A 14,536-nucleotide genomic window follows, 5' to 3' on the forward strand; every position below is an offset into this window, starting at 1 on the left:
GTTGGGTTTAGAGTAAATACAAGATCCCATAATTGTTTGAAATTGTAATTTATGTAACTAATACATATGCTCAAACATAACTTTTTCTTCCCAGGTGTTTTGTCTGGGAAGACTTAATTGCTTAAAATTCAAAAATTTTTTCTAGACATTTAAACCCAAAGAAAGGTCTGTCAGATGATATATTTTTAAATATCAGTTTCTGTGGACAGCTCACTCATGCATTGTGTTTTTTCAGCAGCAGCCTTGCATGTTAGTTCAATTCACTGTGTGGTACTTAAGAATATTGCCTTCAATTTATATCTAACTTATTGTTAATGAGACCTAACCGCGGTTAAGATGGGGTGTGGATGAGCCAGGTGATGCGTTCTGCTTCCCCTTCCATCATCATCTTTACTTTCCTCAACAGTGCAGTGCAGTCAAGGCAGTAGTGTTATGGGCAGCTTTTAAATTATCGTCTAGTCAGGCTAATATGCAAACATGAAATATTTAAGCATCACTGGCAATTTGGGAATTTTGACCTGTACAACCAGTTTTTATTTTTGCTGCTGGTGAGCAATTGCAATCAGTGTTCTGAGGTTTCAAATTGTCATTTATGTTCCTACAGTGGAAGCAAGGTTACTGATAAAAGTATGCTTTATTCCTCTTTGAGTATCATTTGGGACAGAGAAAAGATTGGTACAGATGCTAGAGCTGGTTATATTTTTCAAAGAATTCAATTATTAATTAATGCAATTCATAAATTAATCTACAGATAAACTAATTCCTTGAAATTTAATTGTGAAGTAAAAAAAAAAAAAAAGGAATAGCTATAATTGTGAGGAAAATGCTCTGTATCTTTCATACCAAACTACTAGAGCAAGTCCCTATCTTAAGCAAAAAGAAATCAACTTCTTGCCTTTGGAAAATGAATTTACTTTGTGTGTGTGTGCATGCCCACATTTGTTAACAAAATCCTGGTCAGTGACAAACTTGATAGAAATCAGGAACTAAGATTATTCTGATAGTAAGGGTCTCAAGATAAATGGTTGGACTTTTAATGGACAAAAGTAGTAGACTTTGACAGTGGAACCTATGAAATTGTCATGAGTATTTTTAATTTACTAATCTTCCCTTTCAAATTTTTTTAGTGTATTTCAGGAGTAGAGAAGTGATATTATACAATTTAGAAATAGTCCAGATAATTTCAGGTCTCAATCCATAGCAAGAGAGAGAGGAATTGAGGTACAGAGAAATTAAAGTCCAATTCTGTATAGTATGTTACATACTTAACCACCTTTTAAATGTCCAAATTCCTATTGAAATTGTATGGGATCCTCAGTTCAGGCACACATGTGTGGATGAGGCCTCTTTCAGGCTTAGATAGGGAGTCTTTGGGAGGCCCAGCAACCAAAGTCCTAGCTTCTAAAGGGCTAGTCTTCCTCTAATATAGGACTTTTTTTTTTTTTTTCACCAAAATTAAAAAAGCACCTATTCTACTATGAAGAAGACATAAATTAGTAGTGATATGCACTGCCTTTATTAATGTGGCAAAAGGAAACAGAAATGCTGGGTAGGGCTCCATTTCAAAAATGTAGCAGCTAAATGTGTATGGCAGTAAAGTGGGGGAACATGTACAGGAACGTGCTCTCGTATTTCAGAGAGAAGAAACAGAGTGTTTCTCTTACTGCTGGCACAACTTGCTGCTGATAGCAGTATTCCCTAAGCAAGACTGCTCTGTAATGCCAGTAGCAGAGCTGGTCAGCAGCAGAGCCAACTCCAAAATTCCATTTTGCCTAACTGTGCCATTTCATACCTAGATTTACTAGTCAAGGATATTAATCTCGAACAGTATTTTTTGCAGTAATGGTTGTTGGTAAATGCTGTGACCTTCATTTGAATGAGATATATGTGCTGGCTGATACGACTCCTGGTAACAGCTCTGAATTTACGGATGATGTCAAGATGTACAGGTGTAGTACACCTGTAGTAGCCACCTCTGTTTCCATGTGCTCTGTAGACCACTGTGCCACCATGCCCTTCACCGTAAGCAGGGAAGCAAGTGAAGCTTTGTGTAACTTCTGCCACTTCAACCTTTGTATTGTAGAACAGCAAACTGCACAAACGAGAGAGCTTGGGTGGGGTTTCCCTCATTGTCTGGAATTGCTCAGAAGTAGATAGGGCAAATGTGAAATCTGAATACCTCCTAAAACTGGGTCGTTTGTTGTGAGGGGTTGGGTGGGAGGAAGGATACAGAGTATTCCAGTGGATTTTTATCAGCAAGAATCATGAGCTGCAGGTGGCCTCAGCTTGAATAGGTCTGAACCTAGCTGTCTTATGCTGGGAGACATGTGGCCTTCATCTAGTCCAGGAAAATGGAGAAATTGGTTAGTCCTCATTCCCCACACATACTTTCTCTGCCGGACCAGACATGAATTCAGCAGAGCTGACATTTGGCCACTTCTCCCTTTATTTTAATAGTTGTCTTTGAAAGAAATTGCCAAATTATTAAATGTTTAATATCTCGGCACTTAAAACATATCATTTTAAAACAGTCATGTATAATATTCTTTTATGTGCATATGTAGTAAAGTGCACCTATATTTTCCTTTGTGTTTGATCATTAACAGATATATTATAATGTCAATATATACTATGAATGATATTTTAAACAAACCTTCTACTGACTTGGCTGTAAACTTGAGAAAAAACATTGGTTTCACCTTAAGGTTTTAATTTCCTTACGTTTAGTATAAAATCAATACTTTAAGAGTGACTAAAATAACAACCAGACAATATTTACTGCTTTTATGCTGAACATTTCAGATCAGAAGAATGTAGGAGGAGAGTCCAAGTTATAATTTAAACATTTACAACCATCATTCTAGTTCATCTGAGAAAGCTCACTTTATTAGGTCTAGAAGTACAATCTATTCAATTAAAGCATTTCTCAGATAAGTGCTCTGAGTGGTAAGAAGTATTTTCCTGAACATTAGACACAGATACCTGGATCTAGTATAGTCCTTCACCATTACAAGTCAGGAATAGTTCCTCCGATATCAATAAATTAAGATCAGTTTAAAATTGCTGGAAAAGAATGAAAGAATTGTGTCCATTACATTGTCTTTAAAAATAAAGTTAAAAGCATGAATGTGATTATTTGAGTGTCTGTTCATAGATATGTGAGCTAGATAAAGGGCATTTTGCCATCATGTGTCAGATTATTTTGACTTCAGTTTTTCATGAGGCATGTTAAGGTAGTGGCTAATGTGAGTAATAGTGACAGAATCTGACCTTTGCATGTGATTTTTTCTTTTCTTTTCTATAATGATAGTGAACATCTGAAGTAAACCTTGTATCAGTTAGAAAGTAGTATTATTTTTTGTTATGCCATTTGTCACAGTGAACCAATTGGAGTTGGTTTTAAATCTCATCTCATGATCCATAGTCCTTCTCCTTTGACCTGTCTTACTTTCCAAAACAGAGCGTAACTAAACATTCAGGAGTGCTAAGTAAACCACTTCTTCAGTGAAAAGGTAGAACTACCAAAAAAAAAAAAAAGGTAACTCAAGTTTCAGGCCAGATGGTACAATCATTCTTACACTGACTATACCTCTACAGTTGTGAATGCTCTGTAGATTTAATCTAGCAGTGGCAAATTCTTGCCCTTAATTATGAAATATCAAGATATCAAGTTCAGAGGTAAAAAAGAAGTGAAGGACTACAACTCTGAGTGCTTTTCATTTTTGCCTATTCCAGCTTGAGGAAGGCCATTCCAGACTGGTCTTGCTTAGTCCCGTCTTTTTGTCTCATAACTTCAGGTTATTTTGCTACATGTCCTTGAAAGAATTCCTTTGTCTGCATCACGAATCCTTGCCAAGTCTTTTCTGATTGCACAGGATGCACATAGGTATTGTATTGTCATTCACCCAAACAGTATGTCCTCTACAGTGACGCTATGTTTTCATTAGTATGGTATGGCAAAAATTATTTTTAAATACAGGCTGGCATTGAATTTTATATTTCACTTTTATGTGCGTAATGAATCTAAACCCAAACATGGATAACTTGTCAGGATTTAGTCATGGAAGGAAGCATTATATCCACGTTTATAAACGCCAAATGAAGCCAAGTGAAAACATAAACACTGTTTAGTGTTTGGCTTGATCCGGTGATGATGTTAAAAGAGTTTTATGAAGTAATCAAAGATTATTTGGTCAAAAAGAGCAACACTGAGAAGTAGACAATGTCATTTGGACCAAAAAGTTTCTCACTCTTGCAATTGCAGACTGATACCAGAATCACCAGCACCAGCAATTTGTGCCTTTATTTGGTGATAAATTAAACAGGTCTTCCTGAGCTCACACAAGCAGAAAGTAAGAAATGATCTCAGACATTTGTGAGTCACACTGTGTCTGATTAAGTTAAAGGTATAGGAGAGAGAAAACTGCTCTGTGTGGCTATTTCACGTATATTATGTTACTGACACTGCAGCAAAAACAGACATAGGTTTGGGATACAAACACAATGTTGTTTAATCTAACCAGCAATGCTGAATTGGTCAGAAAAAGCACCAGTGACAAACTTTCAGCTGAGTATACGATTACGGAGTGTACCAACAGTTTTAATGTATTTTCCAGGCAGCTGATCTCAGATAGTGTTTTCCATAATCCAAGTCTGCTGAGACTGCTTCAATTGCATTTATCATTTCAATAAAGACTAAGTAGAGATTCATGTTCTGTCTTCTGTATTTTTCTTACATTTGACATACTATGATGGTAGCTCTTCTCTTTGCTTTAAATCCCACTATATTTCTAGATATACACTTTTTTGTGGCTCTGGGAAGTGATTGAGAAACTTTCTAACTGGAGTTAGATAGATAGCAATTATAAATATCTTTCCATGACTTACTGCATTCACGCTGTTCCAAAATGGAGGAGCATACTGCTCCGGTATGTGGGAGCTGTGCTTGCACCCATTACCTGTTCCAGGAGAGCATTTCTCCTCGTCAGACAGGACTCCATAGATATACAATACTTTCTGCGTTTGGAGAACTCTTAGTAAGACATTAGAAGCAAGTAACTCAGTTGTGAACTACCTTCAACAATATATTAGCTCTAAGTGGAACAATGCAATTTGTTTTTTATTTTGAGGTATTATTTCTTACTGTGTGCACTGTCCTATAGTTTCATCACTGCTGAACTTAGGTGAGCTATTTATGATTATTATTATCCAAGTTTTCAAAGACTCTTTGAAAGATCAGTTTTGTTAATAATCAGTATTAAATTTGCTTATGCCCTTCAGTGGGACATAAGTGTAACATGGTCCATAAACTTCCTTTAGAGCTTTGTGGATATTTTTATGCCGTGTTGATTAATGAGTCGTTGCATATCATGACTTCTTTTCCTGGAATTCATCATGTGCTAGTTTGAGCTGCAACATTTTCTTGCAATATACATTATTGTATTGAACTCAACAAATCTCTGTAATTGTATTTTATAGCCGTCTGACTTTTTCAAGTTTAAGCATACTGATATTTTAGGCGGTTGTGGTTTTTTGAGTGAAGCAGAGCGTATCAAGCCTCAGTAGTATGCTGGTAGTACCTGCTGGAACAGCTGACCATTCAACTTTACACTATGTATTTTCCTAATTTTACTTGGAAGTTAGTACTGCAGTTATATATTATTGCAGCTCAGTTTGCCTTCATTGTCTTTTTAATTAAGTATCTTAATTGTTACATTAGCTTTTTTTGTGTTGTTTGAGTTGTATTGTTTGTTGATAACCAGGTAATAAAATGACCAAGTAGATTTTATTATTTTATTGTAGAACTTGTTCAGGTGAGAAAGTTACTGTGTGATAAGCCAGGGTAAGAGTTTATACTATAGCAACAGTTCTGCATGAGGACTTAAAGTAAAAGAGTTAGTGCTCTATACAATTTCATCATCTGACTTACTCCATTAATATTCTCTAGTAATCAAGTCTTCAGGGTTGTATGCTTTTCCCCACCACAACATCCCCTATTAAATTCAATAAAAATGGAAAAAAAAATCTGTAGTGCGCTTTATGCAGTGTTTAGCCTTCCCTTTTGAAGTACTTACATTCTACTTGCAGTAGAATTGTATTTTTAGCTGAATTAAGTTTGGGATGGGTTTTTTTTTTTCCCTCCTACCCCAATCATCCTCTTCATTCCCTGAACAAAGTAGAAGTGTTACAAATGTCTTCCTTGTATACATGGAGCAGTTTTTGACAGGCGAAGGTTTAGAAGCTGGTTTTTGATTCTTAGATTCCTGTGAATGTACTTGCATGTGCTGCTGAGAATCCCGTCCTGCGGGTGACCGTATAACAGAGCTTCCATTTTCGCTTCTCCCTGAAACCAGAAAGTCCATAATATTTCTTCAGGCTTGGCACTTGTTTACCTAAACCAATTGGTTTGGAAAACACAGGAAAATGCAGAATATATGACCAAAACCAAAGCCTCGGTACTTTAACTGTGTGTGAGGGAATGGAGACTGACTATTTTGATGTAGCCTCAAAATCAATTCTAACTGAGTTAAAGCTACTTGAGAAAGATCGGTTCCAGGAATCTATGACCATAGCTTTACTTCTTACGAATACCTCATTTCCACTTGTCAAGGTGTTTTGAGGAAAAAAAATCACAATATATTAATCTGAAGAGTCTTAACTATCCTCTCGTCTTTCTGCAAGGATCATCCTTCTATCTATATTAAGAAATTACTATATATGACTTTCTATTCTATATATTTTCTATGAGATGAAAAAAGCTGCAGCTTATCTACTGTTCTGTTTTTAATGAGTATTATTAATTCAGTCTGAAAATCATTTGCAGTTTTCATGCTGGGTCTACACTACTAGTTCCACTGTTTCAGTTGGAGATGTGTTTTTTCTGCATTTGTATTATGGAAACATTCCTTGATGTGTATTTAGTTAAAGTGGTGTAAAGGTTATTTTTGTATAGGTGGGTTCTTTCCTCTATCAACCAAGTCAGCTGGAAATTTTTGAGATCATGCTGGCCAGGTCACTGTCATGATGATTTTATCCCCATTAAGGCTAGAAAACTGGTCTGGTAGCTGTACATCGGAGTGGTTTTGTTCAGTTTTTTTTCTTTGTCATTGGTGTAGCTGAATTCTTAACAGAGTCTTATAAGCCAAGACTTACTCTTGCAGCAGTGGTAAAAACCTGAGTTACAGGCTGTTTGCACAAGCCTTTGCTCAGACATTTAAAAAAAACAACTTGTATTTGTTGATTTCTCTTCTTGAAATGGCTAATTTGTGATTTTCATTCATAGGATAAGTAATGCAATTTTCCCTTGAAAGATAAGAGCTAGTACCTATATTTGTTCAATGGTAAACCCTTATTTTCCAAGCAATCATATTTATCTATATCGTCTACTCATCTAAAAGTATCTACATGGTTGTATCTATGCAGGCCAAGTTTATACCTATTCAGAAAGGTATATAAAATACCTTCTAGGTTGCATTCATTGTTCAAGGAGTATTTTTACAGTTTTATGCAGCAAAATTGAGTATTATTGGCAACATCCAGTAATATTTATGAGGAACTTCTCGGCCCAGTTTCTAAGCAGTCAGGAAGGCCTGGGTCCATGACTTCAGGATTTTCCAGTGGAGGAGAAATACTTCCAGGATATTATATTCCTGGTTTAATACTTTGTGGAGTATATACAGGTTTTGATCAGGGACATTAGGTGGCAAAAGCAAACTGCAAAGGATGACGTGCTCTCTGGCCTCGAACAAAAGCCAGAGCAGAATACTGTGTGTTAAAGATTTCTAGCGAGAGCTATGCACGCACACATTGCTGCTTCTGTTGTATACCTTTGATCTTTGTTATGATGCCAAGAACAAGTCAGTGCCCTTATAGTATGGTTAGATACTTTTATAAGTGGCCTACACTTTTAATCCTCCTACAAGCAGATTAAGTTGATTTACCTTCTAATATTCGTCTTTCAGTTAAATGTAGTTGCCTACTCCTTGTGGTTAATTATATGCAAGAAAGGTGTTCTTTTGATGTAATGTTATACTTGTCTTTGCATTAGCTTATCACAATTAATCACTTAAAAGTCAGACAGTAAACATTATATAGGTAGTGTTAATACTGAGGAGCAGTATTTCCAATAACCTTGCTAGAAATGTTGAACTGGAATAAATGAAAACAGGTGTGTTCTTCAGAATACTTGCACTGTCATAGGTTACATTTGCTACCCATTTTGGTCCATTCCAGTGACATCCCACAATTTGGGCCACACATAAGTGACACTAGGCAACTTTCCTGATTTTGTTAATAACATTAAATATGAATCTATCTAGTCTCCAGATGCTGAAATTTGCAGAAACATATATACACGTTTTCAGTAACAGATTCGTAGGAAAACCTGTGCTAAATGCATAGTCCAGTAGTTCATCAATCTTTTACTTCTAAATTTAAAACAAACAAAATTGCATGACATGAAAATCAAGGATAAATATTTTAGTCTTTCAGAATTTTTTTCTAATGCAAGAAGAATTTTGCATTTCCTGTATTAACTTTTTAAGTACAGGGTAAATTAACTTGACTTTAGTAGCTGCAAAAGTCATGTAATAGCATGTTCCTCCTATGCTGATATTTAGAACCAGTTAAGCATTTTCATTAGAGCTTGGTATTGTATATTGATTATTTTTTTCGTATTTTCTTTTTCCTGGACAGAATAAAACAATTTTGCTTTTAAAATATTGAAGTCAGTTGAAATGGGCTTACTGATTTTTATCTAGAGTGGAAAGACTGCGCTCAGTTTCTGGGTTGCTGCCATTAATATACATTTAGGTTATGTGGGATTTTGTCTTAATATGATCAGTCTTTATTTATGTAAAGTAGAATTCTGACACCATTTTACCGATATACATTTAGCAAAGGCAGAATTCTGGATCTGTATTATTAAAATGCATAGAGCAACTATCATATTCTGAGCTTCTGCTGAAATATGCTTTTAATTGAAGCAGAATTATAGCTATATATTATCGATGTGAATCTAGTTAAGAGTACAGCACTGGCTGTACTGCTTCATTGTTGTACTAGTACAATGGGCTCTGTTTTGTGGATTTGAATTTAAATGCCATCATGTGTCTAGGATAGGTGCTCAGTGCAGGAAGTGATCAAATAAAGACTTTATTCTGGAAGATGTGCACTTCCAGTTGATGTGACAAACAGTGTTCGTCCTTGAGAAGAAAGGCTAGATCCGTATATTCAATGACGTTTATATTTGTATTTTAGATAGGCAGTTAGTACTCTGAAAAGGGGGAGTTGCATGCCCATATCTAACTTAATAGTGCCTCAGTATAGCAAATAATTCTAGAGAAGTCTTTTCAATTTGCTTTCGAAAAAGAGAAGGGAAAAAAAGAGAGAGAAAGAGAAGGAAAACAGTAACTTAAAAAGCAAGCTTCAGGTGATTAAAAACACTTAAGAGAAGCTGAAGTTTTTACCTGTTTCTCCATCTAGAGTGCAAAGGCCAGCCACTGTGACTCCTTATGTTACATTTCATGGTGTTCCTGTCGCAGAATGCCTAGCAGTGTTTCAGATAAAAGCCAAAATGTGATAAAATGGAAGCCATACATTTACCATTTTTATGTGCCATATAGGGCTAAGTAGATGTTCAGTTCTTACCCATGAATGTCAGTGTTCATGTACTTAAAGTGTACAACTAAATTATTAACATTGACTTTAGGAGAGTCAATTGAGACCTTAAATATGTGTACTAATATTTGCATGATAGGAACCTTAGTTTCAGTGCTAATGAGTTTTTAGTCATCATACCTATATAAAGTGTGTTGAAAAGCAAATGGGAAGTGAACATCTGAAAGAACCTATTTAAAAGAAGAACTGTAGAAAAATGTGAAATCATGTTCATGTCAACCGCTTTTCATGAGACAAGAACAGACAGATCTCCAATACCATCGAAAGGCAGTACATTTGGAAAGGACAGAAATGTGTGTGGTTTTACACAGTGCAACACTGGACCAGTGTTTCTCACTGTCACAAGCTACTACTGTTGTGAGTCAGATTAAAAAAGTTCTCCACCAACTGTTTCAGATGGCTTAGGAAAGGATGTTGTTATTCTCCTGAAAATCTTGGTATGCATAAAAAATACAGGTGTTTACAGGAATGTTACTTAGGAGGGAAGGGTATGTCAGGCACGTGGCATATGTGTCAACAGACAGTCATTAGAAGTTAACTGACTTTCTTTCTTGACCAAAACTTTTTTAATAGTCCTGAAGAAAGTTTGTTGAAACTCTGAAATATCTGTTGGAGCCTAGATTTTGAATCAGGTGGAGAGTACTGATAAGAAATGCTCTAGTGCTTCCATCATTCCTGGTCAGTGGTCATCATCTCTTCTTCTATGCATAGGTTCAGCTGAAGGTTTTCTAAGCAGGCAAAGTTGCGTTTAATTTATTGTTGTATGGTTGCAAAAAATAACCTTCTGCTCCCAAGCAGGTCAGGAATTTCAATTATCAGGGACATATTAGTACATAAATACTGACAGATGAACAAACAGAAATAAGAGTCAATTTTATAACATATTTTTCAAGCACATAAAAGAAAATTTGGATGCCAAAGTAGAAACCTGCTTCTCTTAGAGGGAATAAAATTTAGTAATATAAGTCCAGTTGCTTTAACACAGCATAAATTCCAATAGTGCAAGTAGTCTAAAATTATCATAATCAGTGAGTACACTAATGCAACCTTGTTTTTCTTGTAATTTCAAAATGCAAAAACAAGTCTTTGGGGCATAATAAGATGATAGCTTACAGTATCTGTTTCAATAAATGATGTTCAGATTGGAAATACCATCTGATGTTAATATATCTTGAAATCTTTGTTGTTAAGCTTTTCTTTATTTAGTGAATGTTATTGCCCATGGTGGCCACAGACACAGATGGAACAGGCCTGTGTTGATGATTTAAAAAAAAAAAAAGAAAAAAAGAAAAACAAAAGGATTTCCTCTCTTGTACTACTCAGTGATTCAGTGTTGTCTGGCAGAGGGTTATTTTGTTGACTGATTGCCACTGGATTTTTATTTATGCTTTTTAATTAACAATTACAGTTTAAATACCTCATATAAATCTATGGTCTGTGAGGGGGGGTGGTTGTTCAACTTTATTATGTTATTTTAGTATGCAGAAATATCACAGTATCAGATTTCACTAGACCCCTGTTTTATAGAGGTTCTCTTTACCTTTGAGAAGATCGGAAATGACTGCTTCATTTTGGGTTGGTCTTTGTTCCAGTTTATGTAATTTCACTACAGAGACTCTTGTTTAAGAACAAGAACCTACAAGCTTTTTCCTTATTTTTTTCTAAAGCATATTGCAGCTAAGGACTGTTTAACTAATATGGTTTTATGGGTTATAATGAGGGCACTTCAAATCATATTCGCCTTTAATTTCTATACTATTATTGCAACAATGAATAAAGTACTTAATTACCTTTCCACCATGTCAGGGTCTTTTCTTTTTCCAAATATGCTATAGGAAATAAGCACAAAGGATTTAAATTGATCTCTTTTTATACTCATCTGCTCATGTAATTGATTCCCCCGTATTGAAACCCATTCTTTCTGTCTGTATACCGAAGATTTCTTTGCAAAGGTCCAGCCCCAGCAGGTTGATTACACACTTGTTACCTGTAATTCAATACAGCAGCGCCCTGTTTACAAAGTCCAGATTTCCTGTGCTGTCAGTTAGGGCAATCAGCAAAAAGACCAAGAGCTTTTGGAACTAAATAAACAATGAGAAAAACATTCAGGGCTGCCAGTAACCCTTCACAGGTAATTTAACAGCCTTTGACTACAAGGCATCAGTTGCTGTAGATGTCTGCCGAGTATGAAATCTGACATTCTCCCTTGCCATGTTCTGCCAATAGGTCTGTGTGTAATCTCTCACTGAGGTTCACCGCCGCTCCGCTGCGCTCAACCAAACTGCCTTTATTATGACGGACGCCCACACCTGCGTTCTGTCACCTACGTGCCGTGTACTCTTCCAAAAGGATATAGCGAATTATTTAGAATTTCAGGGTTAATGAAATTAGAGTCGCTCCCTCGGCCCTTCTGCCGTTCCCATTCCGGTCGGCATCCTGGCCACCACAAGCTTTTTGAACTCTTCTTAGAAATGTTTAAATATGAAGAAGGAAACTGCTTGATCAATTCTGCATAAATTGGACTCTGTTTTTATTGCAAACAGGGAACAGAGGGATCACTATTTTCTAGATGCCCTTTAAGTATTGGACAGATTATTTTGTTGTCTAAAGCTTTGCATTTATGTATTTTTAATTTAACTTGTTTTATTTCTGTTGCATTTGGTGCCTTTCCTGTCGATTCGGATAATGATTAGAAAAGCTATTTTAAAAACCATTGACATGTATTAAAGCAGAGAAAAAACATCCATGAGGAGAAGAAAACAGAGACAGGGATTCATCTGGGTCTGCGTAAGAAGAGTTCACATCTTTTACTTCAGCAGTCAAATCTCCTTGCAAGCAGATAAAATTGATGTTATCTATACAAGTTTAAAAGTGCATCTGTTAAAAAAATCAAACTAGCAAGTATAATACATGTAAGTTAGATGTTTATTATTCATATAAACAACGCAAACTGTCTGACAAATAAGCATTTTATTGGCTGACTAGAATGTACTTGGCTCATGGAATCCTTCCTGCCTTCTTTTTTAATTATTCCTGATATATAAATCTGTAGACATCCTGCAAGCTGTTATGAAGAATCTATTTTTTTCATAACTATTGTACAAATATAAGAACTGAAATGATTTTTAAAATCTGGTAAAATCTATTATTTAATTATGTTTTAACCAGAAACTGGTTCCCTGTTCTATTTTTACACTTTCACTGGTGAATTTCTGAGGTGCCTTGTTGTGGTCAGTTTAATAGGAGATAGCTGAAGGTATTGTGCAATAGATACTCCCCACTGCTTGATTCACGTATCTGCCCTGTAATTCTGCCTCAGGGAACATGATTGTGCAGCTGTAGATATATGCATATCCATGGCTGAAAACCAAATGTATATATTTAGTGTTAGTTTAGTTGTTCCAATTATTTGCTGTGTCTGATTTGGCAATGAACGTACAGATTTAAATTATATAGACATGATTTGGGCATAGCGTTGGAGAGGAAGGATTGTTATGTGGTGGGGTTTTTTTCTTTTTAATTATATTGTTCTCTGCAAAAGTAAAGGCTGGAACACTGGCAGACCAGAGGCAGTTTACTGAAAGCATAAGTAATTCAAGTGAGAAATTCCAAATTCGTTTGGGGTTCCCTAAATGTTTGGTGGTGGTTCTGTTCTCCCAGGGGAGCAGGGAAGAGGATAATAACAACAACACTATTTTCATTGTGCATTAATGGGGTCAGGAACAACACTGTGAGGTCGGTGATCTTACTAAGAACAAAGTACTGTAAAGATTAAACTATTTTACAATGTGTGGGCACAGCAACAATTAAGGATTCTAGTGCAGAAAGTGCTAATGTAATTGTAACTGAAACAAGTTATTTGGCATAGCATGATAACCTGTAGGAAGCAGCCATGTTCTGCGTGGGCTAGCTCATGGAAACTTATGGAGCAGACAATGACAACTAAGTATTTATGATACGTTTCACACTAGTGGATCCATTATATAGTCTGGATGGGTTGCATTTAACTGTTTCAGCAATGGCAAAGTAATGAACTGCCACAGGAAAGTGCTTTTGGGATGATGTATGGTCCCCCACCAAGTTGTAGCTCAGTTAGACATTGAATAGTCACTACAGCTTGATTATAATGTATCCTTACTAGGTTAGGTTCATCTCAGATAAACAGTGGAATACTTTTAATGGAAGATATCGCCTGGGACTTTTATTTATTTATTTTTTTATTTTACATTACAAAATAATCCATGCTTGACAAGAACTAAGATAATTTTAAGGCTCAGTCAAAAATGTGACCTGGAAGGGTAGCTACGCTCATGTCATGCTCTGAAATTAGCCTTACCTAAGTGAGAAATGAGCTCCCTCTGTGCTTAGCTGTTTCACTTGCAGTCCCTGTGCTACCTTCCGCGATTCTTACAACAGCTGAACTAAGCTGAAGTACCCAAATGCACCTGTAGCCAAGACAATGTTTTAACATGGTTTGTCACAGATTCTTTAGAGATTTCTCAGAATTGTACCCACAAAATGATTGCTGCATGATTGCTTCTTTTGCAGTGTAGGAAAATCAACCACTTTTGGACACCTGAGGAAAACTGGAGAAAAGTATTGGAAAACTGGCAACTTATGAATTGCAGTAGCACACTGCACAGTGATTGCATTAGCAACTGATAAATCATTCTGCTTTAAGTTTTAGCCATTCTCTCCTTTCTGGATTAACTGATGGGTTTTTCTGTGTGTGGATGGGAGCTAGATTTAGAGACATAGGCTGAATTATGTTTTTGAAGTGAGAACCAACCTAGATTGGTAGTCTATGGTTATTGTTATTAGTGGGTTTAATGCTGCAAGCAGTAACATCTTCTGCACA

General features: G+C 36.0%; 1 protein-coding gene across 5 annotated transcripts in view; it reads left to right on the top strand.

The window, feature by feature from the left end:
- Positions 1–14,536, top strand: part of ZNF407 (zinc finger protein 407) — a 355,565-nt gene that overhangs the window by 269,098 nt on the left and 71,931 nt on the right. The window contains exon 10 of one of the 5 annotated variants that reach the window (XM_072852840.1): positions 3,798–3,839. The exons of the other annotated variants lie outside the window; for them this stretch is intronic. Within the exon in view, the coding sequence (XP_072708941.1) occupies positions 3,798–3,820 (23 nt within the window). The 3' untranslated portion in view covers positions 3,821–3,839. Of the gene's footprint in view, positions 1–3,797; positions 3,840–14,536 lie in introns of those variants that run through there. 5 annotated transcript variants of the gene reach the window in all.

This window comes from Ciconia boyciana, chromosome 2 (genome assembly GCF_034638445.1).
Source record: "Ciconia boyciana chromosome 2, ASM3463844v1, whole genome shotgun sequence".
Classification (NCBI taxonomy): Eukaryota; Metazoa; Chordata; class Aves; order Ciconiiformes; family Ciconiidae; genus Ciconia; species Ciconia boyciana.